This window comes from Sylvia atricapilla, chromosome 10 (assembly GCF_009819655.1).
Source record: "Sylvia atricapilla isolate bSylAtr1 chromosome 10, bSylAtr1.pri, whole genome shotgun sequence".
NCBI lineage: Eukaryota > Metazoa > Chordata > Aves > Passeriformes > Sylviidae > Sylvia > Sylvia atricapilla.
Window position 1 is genome coordinate 19,157,332 of NC_089149.1, and position 22,977 is coordinate 19,180,308.

The window sequence follows — 22,977 nt, forward strand, 5'->3', positions numbered from 1 at the left end:
GTCAGGGCTCTGACTGAAGCATGCTTCCAATGCAAATTTTTAATCAATTTCAGAGGGAAGGGATGACATACAGAGTTTTAGAACTTCCTAAAATACAGCCAAGGCCTTATGAAACAGTAGTTTCAGTTATTAACTTTGAATAGTTTAAACACTTTATCCTTCTGTCAAAGAAGATTGCTTAAGAAAAAAAAAATCAACAATTCTTTTTCCAGTTAAAGAAAAGCATCCATTATGTTTTACAGCTCCTAGGCTATAAGCCAAAGCTAGGCTGGTGCAAAGGGTGCCTATGTGGAAGCCTTTCCCTCAGCTGCATTTGGATAATTTAAAATTGGTTTTTTGTGATCTCATTTCTTGAGTCTTTATTTTTTTCATTTTATATCCTTCTCTATCTTTTCTGTCTCTTCCTGTCTTCTTGCCCTTCCTGTCCTCCAGTTGTTCCCCGTGCAAAATGAGAACAGGTTAACATTTGAGCTTGAGTCACATTCTCGGATAGTTGCAGTTCAAATAGGTTGGAAGACAGTATAAAATAGGTCACCTATCCCTTTCCATGCTTCCATGCATGTCAGCAAATGCTGTCAGAAGTTCCTGCTACAAAGGAGGCTGGTTTAGAAGTACCTGCTGTCCAGTTTCAGGGAGAGGGAATGGATTCAGGGAAGTAGAGAGAGCAGAAATGCTGTTTACACAATCCTAGCTGAATTTAAAGACCTTAGCTCTGAGGAGGACTTGCTACAGTTACCTTGGAGAAAGAACTACTACTTCTGCAAGCCCAGGTCTTGCTGTGCAGACTGGACAAAAGACACGTTCCCAGTGTGTCTTGCTGAACAATGGCAGACATGGAAGAAAAAGCCCTGTTTGGAACCAGTCCTGTTTCAGTAGTGGTAATACAGGGAGAGGAGTGGCAGAGAAGCACAGGTCAGCCTTGTGGATGCTCTAATGAGTTGCTAAGAGAGAAGCCCTACTCTTAGCTTGTCCTTCCTCAATGACACTGGCCAGACATAAGGGATGTCCTCCTCTGCCAACGTCCTGATGCCATGATGCTGCAGCCCTGTGAAGAAGGTGAGTCCTTTTCTACTGGTGCTGCTGCACTGGCAGCTGCAGGTCGCAGGGGTGAGGACCTCCTGGGCAGCTGTGGGGACGCTGTGACACTCGGGAGCAGGAGGGAGAGCGGGTCTGTGCTGTGCTAGCTCTGCAGCAGTGCTCTGGGAGGCGGGGAGAGGGAGGCTCTGCCCTGGTTCTGTCTGCACCTGAAGGGTGGGGAGCAGCTCTGCTCTGTCATAGGCAACACTCAGTTTATCCACAAACTTCATTGCAGCAGTAGTACAATAATAAACTGGAGCTCTTTGCTGCTGTCTGCTTGCAAACTTGGAGAAGGGAAGGAGTTTTCCTTCTGTCCATGCCACAGGGTTGAATGGACCTTTATACTGCTGAAATAGCATGGCTCCCTTGGCGAGGCAGGCAGGACACACCTGTTTTCTTGGGGACATTTCCCACACTTCTTTTATTTGAGGGGTGAAGGATGTCTGTTCTTCTTTTTCTTAAGGAGCTTGATCTACTTTCAGGAGCTGAAGAGGTGGCTTTACTGCTACAAAAAAAGCAGTAGCTTTCAGTGGTTTGCACAGCAGTGGAACATAAGCAGTGGTGTATCATTTTGATTCATACAGCTATCCAAAGTTCATAGTCCAGTGCATTGATTCTGTTAGATTATAACCTGAAGATAGGATTGGTAACTTTGCTGTGAAGGAGTTTTAAAATCCAGTTTCTCGAAGCACCTTGGAGATGCAAACAAAGAGCATTTCCTATGTTCCCAGTTCCAGGTTTCTCTCATTTAGGACTTAGATTAAAACCACTTCAGTTTCCTTCATGCAGCCCTGTTTCCAGTGCTTCTCCATGTGTTGTAGTAGCTCATTTCCTGTCTCTCTCTTAATTTTTCCTAACTTTTTCTTGCTTCTTTCACAGACATCTGCTCAGACAAGGTTCCAGCTCTGGAATCTGAAAGATGTCTTGTTCCAGCCTGGCCTCGCAGTCATGCTCTGTACTGTTCATACTCAGGGAAAGCCAACTCATTCCTTTTGTACTGAAGCCACGGCTGAGTGTATGTGTGTTCTGGATGGTATTCCTGTTATTTCAGCCTTCTTGTTTAAAGGGAGCCTAAGTGTTTCTTAGAGCTCTCTTCAGTGCAAAGTAGCAGTAACTGCACTTTCACAGAAGTCTTGTTCCTCCCTCATAACGAGCCATTGTAATTTCCTCTGGTATTGCTGATTGTTTTCTGTACTTTTGAATATGTCATTTCTGTATGCTAAAGAAGTCTCTACTTCACTGTCAGCTTCATGTCTTTCTCAAAGTTATTTTTCTCTCACAGAGCAGAGGGGTGGCAGTGTAGAGTCCCACATACGTTTAGATTATCTGTCATGAAGTGTCTTTAAACATCCAACCATTTTACATTTCCAAGCTGAGAAAAGTGTGGCACTCCTCTGCCTGCTGTGCTGTAGGGCAGGGGTATTCTGTTATGTGCTGACAGCTGAGCTGCCTTCTATCTTCCTGTCTTTCTTCTTTTTATTAACTCCTCTAGTTCCTAATCTCACTGGAAAAAGAAGCACAGTGCTGTTTGGGTCACTACTCACCTGTAGCATGCTGCATATGCATTGCTTCTCTTGAAGTCTTTCTTTTCCCTCTGTTCGGCAGCCTCATAGATCGGTAGTATCTGGAATTTCTTTGAATAGCGATGTAATTTGTGTGCAAGTCCCCCTCGTGCATCACTGGGTTAGCACCTGCTGACTCTTCCTCACCTTCAGAGACCGAACCTGACTGTCTTAGTACCTGCTGAGAATGGCCCTGCCAGAGCCCACCAGTGGAGAGCCTGTGGGTGGCTTCTCTCCCATTCTGGTCCATGGCTTCCAGAGCTTGTCTCTATGGCAACTGAGATGGTGGATCAGCAGCAGAGCAGCAGAAGACAGGTAGCCTCCACAACTCCATCAGCTTTATCTGAATTAGAGCTGGAGACAGACAAAACAGAACGTAACAGGAGAAGAGAGAACAAAGTTCTGGTTAGTTCAGAGGCCATAGTCCATTATCTGTTTAAGATAACAGGGATTTACAGGACTTTTTATCAGAAATCATTATGAGGTCATCACCTTACCAGCCTTATTCTAATTCCTGAACATTGCTTTGATATGCTCATGGTTGTCATTGCATGACATATGACAGATATTACTGGAAAAATGTTGTATTTTGGTTTGGTATTACTGGCTGATTTAGAGTTCATAACAGATAGTGGCCATGTCCTTTTTTATGAGCATGAAAATGTTATGGAACAGAAAGTAAAAGCTGAAGAGAAAGCTCTATAAATCTGTCTACTATATGTATGCTCCTCCATGTAATAGAAGAATTAATGCCTTTTATAGGGCTGGGTGCCTTCTAATACTTATCAACAGCATTCACTCCTGCCATGCAGGTAAGTGAAAAAAATCCATAACTGTCAAGCATGGAGGTAGAATAGACAAGATTATATAGTGCAGGGGCTTGATTTGCTTTCCCAGAGTTCCTCTCAAGTGCCAGTGTACCTCCTCATTAACACAGGGATTTCACAAAAATCCTTTGCTCTATGTGTCAGTATGTGGACTATGGCAGGACTCCCAAGAATTTTTAGGAGGCACATCACAACAGCAAAATGTCCATTAATCTTTCAGCCTTTGTAGGACTGGGTAAAATGTGAACAGATTACTTAAGCATTCTCTGGTCCTTTGCTGAATTCTGTCAGCTGTCAAAGTCTTCCTGAGTTTATAACATGGTTTTGTGACTGATGGGGCTGTCACGAGTAGTAGAAAGAGATGCTATATAGGAAATATGAATATAAAATTGACAGCAGGCTGAGAGAAGGGCATAAAACTGTGCTGTGGATTAGTTAAATGCAGTTTAAAGAAGTCACATGTATCACTGGTTTGTTATGTTACAGTATATCCAAGATACAAGATAGCTTAGAAAGTAGATGTTTCAATTTTATGGGTCTTTGCAATCTCCGTGAGATCATGTGTTTCACAAATATTTCCCATACTTGTCCCCAGGGTCACTCCAGCAGACCCTGGGATGTCATCTGTGAATCCTCTGCTTCCAAATATTTTTGAAGGCACTCTGATTTATCCTTATAAAGAGAAGGTCACTCCCTGAAATCATGCACTGGGCATGAACATATTGGCTCTGCAGAGGAGAATGTCTGCTTTCTTCTTTCATAACTTGAACCACAGCACGCAGCTCTAAATTTGGATCCTGACTTCAGTTCTGCCTTTTGGACTGTTTGGAACTATGGTGGTTGCTCTGGGACTATTTCCAGTGTTAATGGAAGTGTATGAAGGACCTATTTGTTGTTGGTGGTGTTAAGTTTGGTTTGTAAACTACCCCGAGGTACGGAGATTCACTAAGCCTGTTTCTTTTTCTGTGGGTGTGTGGAACAACAGAATAAAAAGAGCTGCTGTTGGAGACAGTTTGAAAAGGAAGAAGAGGCTAATTCTTTTCCTGTGCCTTTCTTTCTGTCCTAAGACTGGTCCCAAATGCTTGATCCTTGCAACTGTGTTGGAAGTATATCTTCTAATAGGACTACAATTAATATTACAGCTGTAATCCTACTTAACCCCGAACTCTAACAGTTGCTAAATTTTTATTTCTTTCTCTTCTATAGATTATTTTATGCCTTGGCACTCAAACAGATGAACCTGTAACAATCTCCTCCTCTACATCAAAGTTCCTCTGTGCTCCAAGTGGCCACCCCTTGTCCATGTGACTCAGACTGGGGCCTGTCTCTCTCATGACCTTTGAGAAGCTGACGTAGTTTGCAACGTTTTGCAAATTGCTGCTGGTGTTTTACTGAAGAAATAGATAAAGTTTTCACAGGAGCTGCTCACCAGTCAGGAGTAGTTTCAAAACTATGTAAATGTCCAAAGGGATCATTAGGCAAAGAGATGCACACATGTGCATGGAGAAGGCTGTTTTCCCCTTTCACCTACCTGATGAATATTAGAGTACATGGATGTTGTTGGGCTTTTACAATGATCCTTGCCAGAGAAGGAGCCCCCTGCATAGCCAGGTGACACTCAGCTGGGTTACCCAAAGACTTATCAGTATGTTCAGTACCCCTGGCAAACCTGTGTGCTTATCTTTGCCAGATACTCCTTCTTTTGTTCATCAGAGGAGTGAAGGGTGCCTGTCCTGAAATATTAACTTGTTTCCAGGTTATCAAACAGTCTCTAACAAATAAGATCCTTGACCAGAAGCGAAGATAGGTGTGGATGAGAGACTTTCATGTTTTCCAGGAGAGGCAGAGGGGGCACTCTTCTAGTGTGGTGGTTATAAACAATATATACTGGTTTTTACTTTTTTCAATGAAGAATTCAAGAACAGAATGCATTTCTGAAGTCAATACTTCTGATTTCAAAATTGATACTCTAATAAAGTATTGAGAAACCATTTACTGATATGTCAATCAAATAGTCCTGACTTTTCCAATTGTTTAGGTGTATTAAAAAAAATGGGATATGTTTAAAGGATGCATTCAAATTTAGTATTACATTTTTCTGTGAGCAGTCAAACTATTCAGTGACAGAGAATGGCACAAGCATGTTTGGACCTTAACTACCCCTGTCTGAGTGTTTGTAGAGAATTTTTGAAGAAGGTATTCATCTCTGACAGTCAGAGGTAGGTGAGTGCTAGGTCTTTCGTCAGGAGTACTCCCTCCCAAGTATATTCACATGCCACGTTGAAATCACATGGCTTGAGTCACCACCCACCTGAATGTGCTTTGCAGGCAAACACTTCCCTGGAGCTCCTGGAGACCAAAGCAGCAGTCTGTAGGGAAAAGGGAAAGATGACAACAGTGAAGCCAGCAAGTGATGCACATACAGCAACACCAGAAATATGCGTTTTGACTCACACATAATCCAGCCTCCAGGAATTTGACTGTATAGAAATTTTACTTGCTTATGTAAAAAACTGGCATTTACCAGCAAATGCCATGAATTTGTACAAGAACAGCTGAACTTAGGGATGTTGGGTAAGATGCTGATATAAGCTGTGAAAGGGACTGAGGTTCCTAGAACAGTGTGGACCTGGACAAATGGATGTCCAGGAAAACAGGACAGGATGTCCAGGATGTGTGTAGGAAACAGGGAGCACTGCTGCCTCTGCAAGGGTGGGACTGGAGGTGTTTTCAAGGCATAGGCTGGCTGTGGATGTGACTACCATACAAAGGGACTGGACTTAGAGGGATATGAAGGGTATCAGATGTATCAAAGGTATATTAAGTGTAATTTCTGTTAGCCAGCTAGGGCTACTCAAAGATAAGGATGCTTTTAGTAACAGAAGCTGCAGACTAAAGGCTGAGATTGCACCTGTGCAGACCTGCAGGTATTTCAAATGAGTTTATTATGGGCAGTTTGGTGTGGGAGTCTGGAACAGGAGGTACATTCTGGCACCAGTTGAGCATCTCTCCCTCATCCCACGACGTGCCAGGCAGGCACAGCTAAACGAGTTGTGGCACAGGCAGACTGTGTGGTCTGTCAGTGGTGGCAGCCACGGTGGGCACTGGTAGCAGAGGGAGCTGCTGGGGTCTGGCAGCCCTGGAAAGCCAGGCTGGCTGCCTCAGCTGTTGCTGAGACAGGAGGGGTGCAAGTGGTGTTTGAGCTGCTGGAAAGGGCCACCTCCTTCCCTGCCAAACCTGCGACTCCACATGCCCTGGCCCCTCTCTCAGTGGCAGTTTTCCAGAGCTCCAGCACACAGAGCAGGCAGCTGGATCATGGATTCTATGCCTCCCTAGTACTTTGCCGTCCTGGATAATGGGCTATTTTGGTGTGCCTGGTGCTGGTCCTGATCTGACGCCTTGTGCCTCTGGGACGATTTTTTCTGCACCCTCTTTTCCACTGCCACAAGACAATAATTTGCATGGGACTTATTTGGCTCCCTGCTCCCAGCCTTCCCTGCTGTGGAAGGGGTGCAGCAGGAGACTGGTGGGTCTCCTTGCTGGTGAATCCAGTCCTTCAATAAATTCCTAATTCCTCTTTAAAGTGGGGAGGTGTATTGGCTGACTGAAAAGTGTTAAGTACTGTAATAAGGAAGTTAACACAAGGATTTTGAAATGAAAACTGCTCAATTTGCTGATATTATACAAAGCTCTTGCCCAGCCTGGGAGAGTAATGAAGATTGCTTAATTAAAACTAGAGACAGACTGAAATCTCCAGCTGTGTGACTCAGGGATGTTTCAAAGCAGAAAATAACAGGTATGAATACAACTTGACTGAATGGTTTGCCTATACAGGGACATGCAGTCACAGAAGAATTGCCCTTGTCTGACTGTATGATGTGTCCCTACCACCACCAGGAATAAAGATAACAGTATCGATGTGTCTGACTGTCCACTCAAATATGCAGATGGGTGCTCTCAGCACACAGGGCAATGAACTCCTACTCTGAGTTACCTAGTGCTGTGTTAGTTTTGCCATCAGCTAAAATCTGTCCATGGCTGGATACCCCTTTAAATGATGTCTAGCTCCACATCATTTTGTTTTGGGGTTCAATGAAGAAATTGCTATCTTGGCTGTAGTGTGTTTGTGCTGTAGAAAGGCAGAAAATATTAAAATCTTTTCTTTTTATATGTTGAAGTTGTTTCAAGTGTAAATGCCCTATTAATGACTTGTTTGGAAGGTTTTGCATGCTGAATATAGGGACTCACCTTTCATGTATATTTGATGAACCAAATAGAGCTCTTTTAAGACATAATTATGACTTCAAGCCCTTATAAATAACATGGCTCTTTTAATATGTCTTCTTTAAATACTGTCTGAATGTACATGCAAATGCCAATTTAGCTGCATCTTAATGGTTTCATTTCAAAATGCTTTTCTTAAAGTCTTGTGCAAACCAAAACCAACCCTCTGTCTCCCACCAGCCACAGTCACCCATTACATTCCTGCTCGTGTTTTAGGCAGTGACTTTCATCCCTCTTACTTGGTTTTAATTGGAGCAGAATGTCATCTCTAAACTCTTTCACTCTGCATGATAATGAGGCAAACCCAGCTCTGCTGGTATGCAGCACAGTCCAAAATCCAGCAGCAGGCCTTACTCATCGGCAGCCGCTCTTGCTCATACGGGTGCCAAACCCTTAAGGAGTGCCACATGTGAGAGGACCCTGACAGAGGCTCTGGGGCTCTGCACAAGCTCAGGCCTGCTTTTGCATCGGGAGATATTTCTGTCTGAGTCAGGGGAATAGTAACACCCACAGACTCAGCCCTAGGCTCTGGTAGATTTGGCTCTCAGCAGATGCAGCTATGAATTCATTTAGCCTCATCAGTGGTTGAGATGAAGGCGCAGACTTGGATCCAGTGTGAGTGTGGTGCTCTCACATGTCCTGCTGAGCCACCCCTCGCCCAGGGGGACTGACTGCCAGCAGAAGGATATATGGGCATGGTAACATCTTACCCTAAAGCTCTCACAGCCCTCAGCTGCCTGACTATACAAATATTTATATTTTCATTGTTCCTGGTTGGGATCGCCATCGTTGGAAGTGTTTATAATCCTGACACTTTCTATTGGGTGGTGGCAAAAGACAGTTAAGCACATATCCCTGTCCAGAGCAAGGTACGTGACAAAGGAATTTCAACTATTTAGGGGCAAAGCCAAGGTATTATTTGATTAAGGCATGGAGGTGGAGACAAACAGGTGGAGCATGAGAACAGACTGACCAGGGAGTAAGACGTGGACCAAAGAGGTTTGCAGCAGAAGCCAGAGAAAATGATACAATAAGTTTGGGAATGCTGGCTAAAAAAAATCAAATCGTTTGACCCCATATGTTTCCAGAAATTAAACATTTTGTACTTACCTTGTAAATAGGATTGAATTCTATAATCAGGCTTGACAGAATCAAACTACAACCACTCCAAATTTGAGATAGTCTTTCAGCTGAGGAAGCTAACATAATGGTTCTATTGCCATGATTTAGTGCTGCTACCTTATTTATAGCAAGCAAAACCAAGACAGAATTATATATTACACTTTTGTCACAAAAAATCCTTTTTGTCTTGCACATATGTTACAGAGGACCTGTTTTAGAAACACTTCAGGGACTAAAAATAAATACATTGGACCCATATAATAAATCCTCCAAACCATGTGCTTTAGAAACCCTGAGACCAAGTGAATGGGGAGGGAGAGAGACCAATACATTTAAAGTGGCTGAAAATGACTCAAATATTCTCATTAGATCTAAAAATGTTTCTGGAATTAAGTCCAGCACTGTGGGTAGTTCTATGTATAAAGGTAAGCCATTTGTCCACAGGACCACCAAATATGTATGTTCTACAAATGTTACAACATATCACAGAGGACGATACATGCCTTCATACAATTCCCTCTGCATGAAACATCGACTATTTAACTACTTTGTGTAAATTAACTAATATATAAAAATATATACTTAATAAATAACACTAAAAAGCTGCATATATTTTTGCTGCAGCATAGTTTGTTTCCCTTTCTTACTGTTTACTGATTCTTTATGATTCAAGAACAATTATCCAAAAAAGATGTGCTTTCTTATATGCCACTAATTGTGATCCCTGCTCAATCCATGCAATTCAGCAAGTGGTCCAGCACTATCCCACTGAATTCCATGCTTCATCCCCTGGGTCTCATGTGGTAGATGTAGCTGTGGGCAATAGCTAAGGTGTTAAAGAATTTTGCCTCTGGAGCTATACTACGTACGTGTATATGTACGTATATGCACACATATAAACACACACGTTCTCTACAGCTGTGTGAAAGGAGTCAACCTCATTTTAAAATCATACAGAAGAGTACAAGTGGAAATCTACAGACTCTTCTTCTGCTTTTTATTATAAAACTAATAAATCAAAAATCTGCCCTTATTTATATTCCTTTCCTTAAATCATTGCACATGCAATGCATCTTTGCTTGAAGATTTTGAGAGAGTCCTGAGAGGTAAAATGTATAAAACTCATCTTTCTTCTTCTGACATCACTGATACCTCCCTACTAACAAGAACTCCTGCCTCTAGAGGAAGCCCCCTTTCCTCCTTCCTGCTGTTTATGAAATGTTCTTGCCATTGATCCTGTCCCATTCCTTATTTCTGCCGAGAAGATACTAGTGAAATTATTACTAAGTAGCTGTGGTTGAAAACTCTTGAGATTTTCCAGGCTTATCTCTGGAAGGTAAGTGAATAATTAAAAACCAAATCACTGCATCTTCTAGGCTGGGTGGAGTACAGCCTAGAATCAGCTCAGGGCTTAGGGGCAAATCACAGGATGTAGCCTCAAGCCAGGAGATACCCATATACTCTGTAAGTATGTACACAGGAAGGCTCTCAGCCTGATGATCTCTTCTGTCTTGCAGGATTGCACATGGGAGTTCCGAGTCCTTGTTCCTTTGTATTTGTTCTGTTTGGGCTGTGTGAAGCCTTCTAGCCATGGAATGTGTATGCAATGTAGAACTTACTTAGAAACTTGAAGGACTAAGGTATAGAAGCTTTAGTCTCTGATGAAATTATTTAGTCAAAAAGCATAGTAAAAGAAATAATATTCAGGGTGTAATGCCTTGGTGAAAGCAGAGAGTTTTAGTAATGCTAGGACACTTGGAAAAGGAGGATTAACCGATGTCTTGGTTGAAGCTTTTCAAGACAGACTCATTAGTAAGTAGACAGGCCAAGTGTCCCTTGGGCAAACAAGACCTGTGCCGCTCTTGGGAAAAAATATAATGATGCCCACTTCTGTTTCTAGATTTGCTCATTGTGTATTGAACACTTGTTATGGAAGAAATGAGCATGGGTGGTTGTTTGAACTGCAGAGAGGCAAGAATTCATAGGGTTTTTAATTTAAAAGCTTCTATAGAGGAGCAGGGAAAGAGAAAGCTAATTTTGTTGGTCAAGAAATAGTAGAGTTCTCACTTTTTCCTCCCTTGGTATTTATTGGGTGGAGGGTCCAAGGAGTGCCTGTCAGGTGAATCTACTTGCAAATCTGTAGCTGCAAGGGAGTCAGAAGTCACTAAGACATCAGAATCCTGTTAGGCTGGTTACTGCTAGTTTTGAAAAGCTGGGCAGGTTTGGAGTGCTGCCATGCCGTGCTATCCTTGTCAACTGCATCAAGCTAATTTCAGTTAATTTCAAACATGACATAATCTGATTCTATTCTTACAGCCTGTTGCTCTGGGTTTTTAGTAACTCAGGAAAAGCACTTGATACACAACTCTGGAAACTCATTAGCAAACAGCACTGATGGATGAAACTTCCCCTTCAGAATGGCTGTTTTTAGACCCTGGTGAGAAGAGAAGCTTGCTGGACTGCAGCTCCAAGGCAGAGCAGTCTCTTCTCTCCCAGTACTGGGGGACTAGCCCAGGGCTTAGGCAATCCACCCCAAGGCTTTCCCACTTGCCTCTAATTTGCCAGCTGCAGCACTTGCCAGCGTGGCACTGTAGAAAATGAGGGACACGTATAGTGCTCTGACTGCACGTATATCCACAGGGAGTCTCCATCTTCTTGTCAAATTAGCGCCATGGTGTCTGCAACTGCAGTTCTGTAGCTCACTTTAACCAAGCACTGGGAAAGGTTGGCAAAACTTTCCCTTCTGGATCTTTCCTTCTACAGCAGTTTTTACCCTCCTCTTCATTCCCGGTTTTTAAGCAGAGAAAGAGGAAGCTGGGATGAGAGTATTGAATCTCACAGCTGTGGCACAGGATCAGGTTCTGGGAAGATAGATGTAATTTCTTAGCTCTACTGCAGTTCCCTGGGCAATCTTGAGCACGTCAGTCTTAGTTCCCCATCTCTGAGTCTTAGTTCCCGGGAGCAGTATATTTTAGTTTGTGAATACTCCTGCATTTTTCTATAGTCCTTTTTCTTCTGAGTTACTTGAGCAGGAGCTCAATGTAAGTGCAAGAACATGGCATGAGATAACCTGATGTGTTCAAAAGAACTCAGGAACATACTGTAATTAAAGGAAAAAAATGAACCAGTTTGAATATTCTCTTGGTTTTGCTTATTTTTCATTTGATGTTTTCTACATTTCAGTCCCCAAGTGAAAAGCAAGCATCTTGTCTAGATTTCCAGTTCCTCAGTGGCCCTGTTGTTCTTTATAGGTTTTATTTGAGCTGACTGCAACTCCTGTTAAAAAGGGTTCTTGTTTTAGGAGTTGCTCCCTTTTGGAACAGCAAAGTTCAAGTTTTGCAGATTGAGTAACCTGCTTGACCTGTTTTTTCATAGATATTTGTTTCCAAGATGATTTCACATAGGAAAGAGAAAGGCAAGAGGGAGATGAGACTTCCAGATTGTTTCAGGCTTTACTGAGTCTTGTCAATTATCCTTATTTTAGATATGACAGGGCAGTTTCCATGGGGTGCTGCTTGGAAACATGAATTATTTCCTCTAGTAACTACTGGGGTGGAGGGGGAGGGGAAATGATAATTGCTTATAGAAATCACAGAACAAGCTACTTTCAAAAGGAAAACCTGAGTAAAATCCCCAGGCACTGGCCACATACTCAGGCTCAGATGAGGGTAATTATATTGTTAAAGCATTTTACACTGTCTTGCAAATGTCCTCGCCAGAATATAGCAGTGTGGGACAATGGGTTCTATGGGTTCTTCTTGTCTGGCAGTTACTGTGGTATTTCACACGTCCTCCTGTATTTGCAGTTAATTCGAGTTGAAGTAAAATAAAAGTAAATCAAAGTAAATTCGAGTTAACAGTCCCAATTTGAATCTGTAGAAAATCAGCCCTGAATGAAATTCCTGTCTTGTCTCTTAAAATGAATTCCAGCCAATTAGTACTTCTTGCAGGTGCAGCAAAATATTCTAAATAACTTTCATTATTTTAGTGCAATTTCCTACTTTCAGCTAGGTCTGGAAGTGGCAGCTCCATTATAACGTTCGAAACTGTTGAAGGTTTAAGATCAGAAGAGCTATAGCTTGTTCTTATGAAATTTGAGTCCTTGTTTACTTTGTGCATTTAAAAATATACATAATTGCTGGGACAGCGTTCACAGCTACGCTGGATTCACAGCAATTGGCCTCCTGAGAGTGGAAGGGAAAATAGGCTCAGGGGAAGGATCAGCCTGGAGTTAAGAGGAAAACAGACTGTCTTTCATATTTCCTGTCTTTATTTGAATATTTTTTTAAAGCAATATCAGACATAAACGTTTGAAATGGAAAAATCACTACTTGTGCTGCCCCTGGAAGACACACAGCTTGGTTGATTTTGGAATGTTTGCTGTTCAGTTGGTCACATCAATTCCATTCTGTGCAGTCTGGGTCCCCCCTCTGACTAGGCTTCCTCCCTGTGGGTGGTGGGTTTTATGCCTACGGGGTTGTGCTATAGTGGTGTCTCTCCTCTCTGTCAGCCAGCATTTCAACAGTGTCACAACTGTGCTGTCTCTGGCTTACACAGGACTCCTTCAGTGTGACTTTGCTTGTAGAGCAAAGTCAGTTCTTTCTTGGGCCCTGGATTTGTGCCTTTGTTTGTGGCCTGAGGTTTGTTCCTCAAGCAGTTAGTCTTCCAGCATTCCCCCGGAATAGGATTTTACTCACCTGACACTCATGGGCTGAGCCAGTCTCTCATTTGCCATCAGGATGAAGTATGTCCAAAAAGTCTGAATTAAACTCCCCCAAATTGTTAGGGATTTACAATTCAGTTGTGAATCCAGAGGCAGGTATGTCCTACAGAAGTTTGCTGTCCTTCAGTCCTTGTACCTTCCTGTCACTTCTGCTTGAGAGTAAAGTGTCCCTCCGATTTTGTTTACTCAGTTTCCAGAGTCACAGCAAACACAGTTTAAAGGAACAGCTTTCTCTTTACCCAGATAAGTTAGTACAAATATGCCCTGAACGTCCTTTGCACTGCTTGTGCCAAGGCTTAATGACAGGGGATTGTTAAACCTCCCATATAAATCTTTAACAGCTGGGTGAAACTTCAGTCCAAATCTGCAAACTCAAGTGGAAGCAATAAATAGTATTTGCTTCCATTTTTAAGGCCTACTGGCTGTGAAACTACTCTTGCTTTACATTATTTACAGCCATTTGAGATGAAAAGACCTACATGTTTATGACTATTTTTAGATTGCCATTTCTTAATTTCATGTGTGTTCACATACCTGGGCACTGGGGTGGATATCACAGACAGCCAGGTTTTATTTTAAGACTTTTTGGATCAGTTCAAATGCCTGTGCTAATTTTCCCTCTTAAAATAATTTCTTATTACCAGGCTACTTGTTTGCTATGACTTGAATGTCCCTCTTCCGGGGCCAACTCAGGCCCAGTGCTTCAAAGGAAGACAAATAATAGCAATTGCTTAGATCAGTGCTATACCTAGGAGAGATTTTCCCCCTCATCCTCAGATAACTCGCTTTGTATTTTTAAGACTGCATTTGGATTGACTCTTAGAAAAAGCATCACATAGCCTGCTGAATTTGAGGCTAATCTTTCCTTTGGGTTTTATTTTCTTTTTGAAGTTCACTGAACTTGCCAGTTGTTTTGCTTATTTCAATATATTTTAATTGATCACAACATTACTCTTTTTAAAATGCAGCTGTACACCCAGACTACTCCGGAGAAGATGTCCACTGAGTTTAGCTTGGGTTAATCTGTGCTCAGACATCATAGAATCATGGTCACCAGTGTCAATGTCCCTTTTTACCAGCTGAAGGCCTGGCCTGGGCATAGAGGGCTGCCAGCAATTAATCCTGTAATGATTAATCAAGGTCACCATCAGGCCTGTGCACTCTTGGTCTGAGAATTGGCAGGACTCAGAAATGAGGGATGCAGTGGAATTTGGGCTCCTCTCTGTTGCAAGAGTGGCCGAGGGTAAATTTAGCTAGCCTTGTGCTTCAGACTTGCTTATCTGGTTGTCCAAGCACTGCAGAATACATGAAACAAGAAACTATGGTTTTATTATATTTTCCAGTTATTAAATTGCTGCAGTGACTCCTCCTCTGTTTTTTGAGGTCCAAATAAATCCTGCTTCTACAATCCTCTTTTTGTATTCAAACCTCACTACCTCTCTTCCTTTGCTTCCCATAGATTATGCCATTTGTTTTGTTAACAAAAATAAAGTGTATTTTCTTTTTTGTTCCAAATGGGCAAAGTAAATGGAGAAATGGTGTAATGTGTATAATAGGCTGGCTGTTTTTTGGGTGTTGTCTCTCACAGGGTGATGAAGCTTCCCTGTGACAAACCCATGACTCACCATGGAGTGCCAGAAGGCTTACAGGTCTGCTATGGTGTAATGTCATTGCCCTTTGAGTTAAGGGAATATTTTTTTGTTTTGTTTTGTCCAATTTTTTCACAAGGTGAGGAAATAAATTGTATTTACTGCGAGAGAGGCACCCAGCAGCAGGATTCTGTGCCTACTCCTCCTGATGGAAATGAAAAGTAATGTAAGTGGAGTCAGCAGAGTGTGAAAGAGTACAAACCCAAAGAGCTCCTCATGCCTGTTGCACCTACAGTTGATAAGGATAGTGAGGTGCTGGTCTCAAATGTGCTCAGAGGCTCTTTTCCCTAACTAGAATTGGCATTAAAAGAAAACAGTGGATGTTTTCTCATCCAGTGGACTCTGTTTCCCAAAGAGCTCTGCCATTAGCATTTGCTTGTTACATTAATGATTATTATTACTTTGGCTTTTTCTTGCTTGTCTGTTTTCTCCTTCTTGGGCAGAAGAGACTTTTATTCAAAGCCCCAGTCTATAGAATTTATCTTCTGCCCCAACGATGCCATGTTCCCCAATGCCTGGAAAGCAGCACATCATGTTTTAACTTAAAATTGCAGTACTGTGTAATTGCTGCTTCAAATTATCTGACCCCACAGACCTCTTGATTTGAACCACAGCTGCCTGACAACAGCAGCTGCATTTTGCAGCATAGCAAAACCACTGAATTACCTGAGCCAGCCTTGCCTTTCTGATGATGTTGGGAATCAATGGAATCAGGCTAGAGCATTTTGCAAGGGAAATACACATTGACAATTTTTAATGGACTGCATGTCACTTACTAGATGTGCCATCTTTTGTTTTCCTGCTAATTTCTTTTCACATACACTCATGAGCATTAGCTTCTGAATTCTTTTCCTCAGCCTCCATTTGCAGCTATTGCAGCTTTCCTAAGAGGTGACACCCCAAAATGAACACGGTCCTCCAAATTCAAATGCTCCATTGTTCAGGATTCTGTCATTATATTATCTTCTGCATTATTTTTATATCCTCTTATTAATGCACCCACACACCCTATTTGCATTTTTTAACCTTTTTAAAAACGTTTTCATTACAACAATCAGATATAAGGCCAATGAAGTGAGTGTGGAACAATAGAAGTGAAGATTTTAATCCTCCTCAGACCTAAACCTGTTCTAAACTTCAGTGGTGACACTGATTTTGATTTACACTGAAAGAAGGAGGATCAGGCTGTACTTGTCTACAGTGGGACTTCCATTTTTGATAGTTAATAAGGAACAGTTTTGTAAAACAGTTTCAGAACAGAGCATGTTGTTTGCGAAAAAGCACGTTTTCTTTTATCAGAAAGGAGGGGTTTTGCCAATAGAGGTCTGTGCTGTGGGCTGGAGGCTAGATGCTGGCAGTGGTGTTGGTGGCTGCAGGGAAGCAGTGCAGGGTGCTCGCATGTTGATTGTGGGACTGTCCTGCACAGGGCCTGAGATTCACTCATTTTAACCTCACAGCAGGACTAAGCAGCATATCCTTCATTTTAGGAGTAGATGTAGCCTTTCTAGACTGTTAGCTTCTGCACAGACATGTCTGATACTGACTGGTCCTGGAGAGTGGGTCAAAGGCAGGGCACCCCAGCTGGCTGCAGGGCAGTGTGTGGAATCTTACAGTGAGAGGTGGCCAGAGGCACAGCTAGTCTGCCATATGCATGCTGCCACCATAGACCATGGAACCATTCCCACCATACCAAACCACACTTGGGACTTCCACTCAGAAGAGAGGGACAACCAGTTTTAAGCTGCAGATGGGAGAGGTGATTTCTATGAAACAAATGAGTATTTATGCATTGTCTGGCTGCAGAAGCCAAGTGTGTGACTCAGAAAATCACCTGAATAATAGTGCTGCTAGCCAGGGAATAGAAAAAAGGTGAAGAAATCCCTAAAGCAATCATTCATGTCTTGCTTTCTGGCAGACTGCACCTTAGCAGCATCTTCACTGTCTTTCTTCCTCCATTAGTTGCTTCTGCTTTACTTGGCTCTGGATTTTCCCCAGGAGCCATTGTTAAATGTTAGTATCTGGTGGATATCAATGACATTGTCTCTGGAGGGACTTTCTCTCACACTGTTGTTTGATTCCAGGTAATGCAGTGAGATACAAATGCCTTTTGTCTTCTCTTGTGTGCCCCAATTAAGGCCGTACTTTACTTGCCCAGTTCGGCAAGGTTCATAAACAAGAGGTGTGGTTTTATGATGCAGATGCAATGGCTAAGTGCTAGCCTGGGTGGTGAGTCTGCTCCTCCTGTCAGCAGCTTCATGCTCCTGCTCCAGCTGCAGATTCTGCTGCTTGATGGACTCTTGCTGACGCAGTCCAGGACAATGACCCAGCAGAAACTGTTCACTTTTTTTTTTTTTTTTCCCCTGGATTAGTTTTCTGCCAGTCTGATATCCTCTGATGACTTGCCAAGGTAAGATGAGCATTCCTGCTGGCACAGAAAGAATATAGGGCTGCTCAAGAGAAAAAGAGTAATATAGAAGCATTTACCTTAATTTGGTTGGTCAGCTGATTGGTTGTAAATCCACACCTTTGCAGTTTCTTATTTGGCTTGCACAGATTAACCACAACTGCCATCAAATGGGCAGACTTTTCTTACTCTTTTTCCATGACTAGCAAGATCTGTTCACAGGATTGTTATTCTCATTCTTTCAGATCACTTCAAATTCAAGAAGTGTTAGTGGCAGCAATGGAAACTCAGTAGAAAAGAGGGGAAAGCAAGAGAATGCAGCAAGAAATGGGATAGGAAATGGGATAATGCTGGCATCTCTGAGAGTAGTAGCACAATGTAGTTGTGAAATTATTTGCTTGGGTACTTGCAGCAGCTGCAGCCTGGGCACAGCTGGGAGAAAGGGGTGCTGCTGTCCCTTCCTTAGGTGTGACCTTAGGCTTGTACTCTCCTCCCTGTTTCCCTGCTTGGTTCCCCCCAATAGCTCCTTGCCTGCAGCTGCTGGAGTAGTTTGGCCTCAGAACACTTCCGCAGGGGCTCTGGGAGCTGCACCTGAGTGCATCAGCATATCATCGCTGCATTCCTGCCTGGGCATTTCTGTGTTAACCCATTTCTTATCCAGAAAATACATCTTGATGGATTGGAGGTGTGTGAAGCCAGAATGTTAGATTATCACGGCACCATCACCTGTTGGTTATAACAGTTTTGTGGGTTCTTTAGGCTCCCAGAGCTCAATACTCTGAGAGAAAGCACTGGGGGTCCACATGCTGCAACCAGAGGAACTTTGCCTTCCTCAGTACCAGGGGAGTAGAGCACCAAGAAATGAGACCACATGCTGAAACTCTATAGAACCAACAGCCACAGTGCCACAGTGCGCCAGCCCATGCAGGTAGAAATATGCTGCTTAATTACTATGATAATGTAAAAGTCTCTCCTTATTGTTTGTCTGGCTCACAAGGAACCACACCTTACATGCAAAACAGGTTTGCTATTTAAATGTAAACTCGTGTTTATATGCTAGCTGATAGTTTTTTCTGGGGTTCTAAGACAGCTGACATCGCTGCCAACAAATAATTTTGCAGGTTGGAGGCTAGTTGGTAAGACCGTGGTGAGCCTCCCTTTTGTCTAATCCAGTAGGAGTGTTTTTTGGTTTTGGTGGTTTTTTTTCCTTTTGACGTGACTTCCAGAAGACACAGAGTAAAAAAGGTATTCTTCCTTTATTCTTTTTACTTTTCTTTCATATTTTCTTTTTTCTTTTTCCTTTTTTTTTTTTTTTTCCTTTTTTTTCCTTTTTTTTTTTTCTTTTTCCTTTTTTTTTTTTTTCCTTTTTTCCCCCTTTTTTTCCTTTTTTCTTTCATAACTGTGGACATATTGCTAGGAACTAAAAAGGTAAATACAACATTTTTTAGGTTCAAATAGGAATGCAGTTTGTGTATTCCTCCACCAAATATATTTTAAGAAAAATACTGCTGCTTCAGTTAATTCCTCTCTTCTGCTAAGAAAAGCTCCCCTTTAAGGCATAGGAGCTACTGACAAGCTGAGCCACAGCAGTTTGAAAGCAGACCCTGACTGATTGTTCAGGAAAGCATGTACTGGGGAGATGGAAAATCCCCTTGTAACTGTGGTATAAAGTTTTTACCACATAAGAAACTTTCTGTTTCTACTGTGGTTAAAAAGTTTAGTTGAATTGGCTGCTGGATTAAAGTAATTCCAGTTTTGTGTCTTTTTCAGTTTTCAGTTCCTAATGGTTTAGTTTTTTTGAGGTTTATTGCTTGACAGTTTTTGCTGATAACATCTTTCTGACTTTACATTGAGGGTGATTTAGTAGACTAAATAAATGTGTGTTGCCTGGCTTGTTAAGAAATTCCATAGCCTAGATTTAGTGTAGGGTCTGGTCTAAGGACATAAGCAGGCTGGAAATGGAGTGCTTTGATGCTGGGCTTTGGCAGAAACAAGCACAGTCACGCTGATTAGGAGGGAGGAAAACTTCCACACGGGAGTGCACTGTGTAGCAGTTATTCTAGAAGCAAACTGGGTCTTCTATTTCTCAGCCCTATACAACTGGAATGTGACTGCTTCTGGAACCTCTCTATGCAATATCCCAATGGAAATGTCTTATTTCCCTGTAAGTGAGACAAGGAGTGTGTTTTGGCATAATGCTTGGTTGACTCTGTACATTTGGAAAACACTGTAAGTCCAGGTCTGATGTTGAGTAGAGAACTGGGTTCTTGTGCATGCCTTGAAAAGTAGAATTTTAATTGAATTTTGTACGTGACTCTCTCTGGGTTTTTTGATTGTGTTTTCTTCCCCCAGACTCTCCCTGAGTGGGTTGGGTAGCTCCTTTGGGACCTATCTGAAACCATTCACGAATAAGGTACCGGCTGCACAGAGTGCAGAGCTCTCTGACATGGACCAAGGGATCAAGTTCAGCATATTACCTCATTTCTTTTGGTTTGTTTTAAAGACATGCTGTCATTTCAGCTTGGTTCTGATCATGTTCAGAACAGGTTTTTACAGAAGCTGAGGCCAGTGAAAATGCTAAGCATTTTACTTACTTTTCTTGGAGAGGGTTAAATAAACATGCAATGGCTCATCCTGCTCCAAGTCCACGTGAGCTGCCTTGAAGGACAGAAGTAGAAGGAACATGTACCCTCTCCCTGGTGTCTACCAGCACCTTTTCCTTACTGCCACTTGGGCTCCTTCCAGGCATTAAATCCACCATAAATTCATTTGTTGACAACTGTTATTTCTTTTGACTCTGCTGGTGTGCTGGAAACAGTCTCTGCTTTGGAAATCATTACAGCTGTGTAACTTGCAAATTATGAGTAATGGCTTCCTCCAGTTTAACTCCCCCTTCTCTAAGTGTTTCCAGTGTGCTCATCTTTCCCTGTGTGCCCACTCCTGCCCAGAGGTGAGGTACTGCATCTCAGTGCAGCAGCTTCCCTCGTGCCATGGAGAGGAATTGCAGGTAAACATCAGCCTCCCTGAACAGGACGCTTTGCAAGGAAAAGCCTGGAAAATAAATTAAAGACTCCAGTAAATACCAAAACGCAGTAGGGGATATTGGCCTAATGGCTACATGATAATTTTCCCTTCTCCTCACTAGCACCTCTGTAATCCAGAAAGAGGTGACCAGCCATGTTCTTTTCTCTTAGGAAAAAAATTACTACGTCCAGTTCCCCTTTCTTACTCCTATAGTTCATAAAAGTACAGCTAACTCTTCTCTCCAAGATTGTTGATACAGGTCTGAGCAACTTCTGTCTTCATGTGTACAGCTCTCTAGTCTCTTGCTTGTGTTTCAGGCCTTTGTATTCCCAGAAGCTTATCTTTCCTTCCCAATATAGCTCTTAGTATTGCAAAAGATATTGCTGTGATTTTTGCCTTGCCATGTCCTTGTGGTCTGCTGGCTGCAACACTGTTTTCTTCCTTGCAGGCCAGCCAGTGCTGTTTCAGTAGGGTTTAGGAACCAAGTAGGACCATGGACACTGCATCCCCTGGCAATGTAGCCTTGGAAGGACTAGCATGTGTGATCTGAATTCCTGCAGTCCTGGAGTATGAGCATCAGAACACTCTTCATATGGCTGTCCAGTGAATGATTTGCCAATTTTGCTTCTTTTTTATTCAGGAGGGTCTAGTTAGTGGGCATGCCTTTGAATACAGGTTGTGGTCAAAAGATCAATTCCTTTCAGTTGGCTGGACAAGTAAATAAAGCAGCACTGTTTTGCTTTCTTTTGAGATATATATATATATATATATTATGAACTTTAAGCTTACTTAAAGATCCTGTATTTCTGATTCTGTGTGAAACTTCAAACTGTTATGACTCAATCTCTGCATGAGAACCCACAAGGGAGAATGTAGAAGAAGCTGAATACTAACTCTGTGCATTTAAAAAAGGATGGAAAAGTTTCTCTGCAGATGACTACATAGCATGTACATATATGCATACAGCCATAATACCTGCACTGTGTGTAGGGAGTGTATGTGCAAGTGTATATACACACACATGTATCTCTGTTTAGTCTCTGAATAGACAGAAATGTCACTTGATTCTAGTATTTTCCTTGATTATAGTTGCTGTGTCCAGGAACCTCAGGCTTGTTTCTATGGCAGCTATTCCCAGTTCAGCTATTTCCTCAATCCCCACTTGGCAGTAAGTGGAAGATGTTGTGACACTCACAGTGAGCATGTCACAGAGGGGATGAGAGCGTGGGCAGAGTGCAGCATGGCCTCCCATGGCACAGGTCTCTTAGTTTTCAATCAAGGGCTTCATGGGCCAGCCCAGATCTCTCTCCCCCCCGCTTTCTTCCTCTCCTATATATATATTATTTTTTCCCTTCCCTGTTGCCCTGCTCTGAAGCAGGACTGCAAGATTGGGATGGCATCATGAGCAGGAACGCTAGGCAACCTGTGCTGCACTAGACAGGCTGACTAATCTCCCTTTAAATAATCTCCCTTTAAATAGTCTGGAAGCACGCTGGTGAGTTTCTGTTTGAAGAGCCATAAATAGCCAGATCCATGCTGGTAAGTAGCGAACAGCACAGTTATTTGTTCTAGGAAGGTCTTGCTATTTCCTTCATGTTATTGCATGGATAGCTGTGATCTGGTTCAGGTAACACTCTGTGTAGTAGCAGTGCTGCTGGCTTTCCTCGCACTGCTGTACCTTCTGTGACAGTGGGGAGGGAGCAGCTGCTCCTGGGAAATAGACTTCCCTCTCCAGTGCCTTTGGATCAGAGTGGCAGTGGAGCTGTGGCTTACTGTGGACTGTACAGCTGGCTTTAGCTAGAGCAGTGCAGTTCAGAGCCTTCTGAGCAGTGCTGTGAGTTCACAAATCTCGCTGATATTTATAGCATCTGGAAAGTGAAAGCAAGGAATATTCGAACACTTGGTGCCTAGCTGTGGATCTGGATAGAGTGGAATCTATGGTCCTGTGGGCTAGTGAGCCTTGTGCTTCAGACTTATCTGGAGAATAAACACAGTTTATCTCTGTTTTCCTAACTCAGAAACAAACACTGTACAAAAATAAAATATTGACCAAGTCTATGTTAGTTAGGCTGGCTAATATAATCTTCTTAAAGATGGAAGAGGGCAAACTATTCTGCAGGGAGGTACAAGCACTCTGAAGTTGTCTCCATATCTGGTCCTGAATTATCCAGGAGGCCTTCAAGAACATCAGGAGCTCATCTGTGTCCAGTAGCTGCTATAGCACTTGCCAAGATTTAGGTAAATAGGAGAATCCTCAACAAAGAGGGAAGCAAGTCTTGCCTCAGCAAGGTAGGAGGCATTTGAA

General features: G+C 42.5%; 2 protein-coding genes across 3 annotated transcripts in view; one reads left to right on the top strand and one right to left on the bottom strand.

The window, feature by feature from the left end:
* NGEF (neuronal guanine nucleotide exchange factor) overlaps window positions 1-5,826 on the bottom strand; it is a 39,522-nt gene extending 33,696 nt beyond the window's left edge. The window contains exons 1-2 of the mRNA XM_066326216.1: window positions 5,778-5,826; window positions 2,622-2,993 (exon numbers count right to left, since the gene is read on the bottom strand). Coding sequence (XP_066182313.1) covers window positions 2,622-2,889 — 268 coding nt within the window. The 5' untranslated portion in view covers window positions 2,890-2,993; window positions 5,778-5,826. The remainder of the gene's footprint in view (window positions 1-2,621; window positions 2,994-5,777) is intronic.
* Window positions 1-22,977, top strand: part of NEU2 (neuraminidase 2) — a 32,667-nt gene that overhangs the window by 5,613 nt on the left and 4,077 nt on the right. Inside the window, exon 1 of one of the 2 annotated variants that reach the window (XM_066326218.1) lies at window positions 5,804-6,040. The exons of the other annotated variant lie outside the window; for it this stretch is intronic. The gene's annotated coding sequence lies outside the window, so the exon portion shown is untranslated. Of the gene's footprint in view, window positions 1-5,803; window positions 6,041-22,977 lie in introns of those variants that run through there. 2 annotated transcript variants of the gene reach the window in all.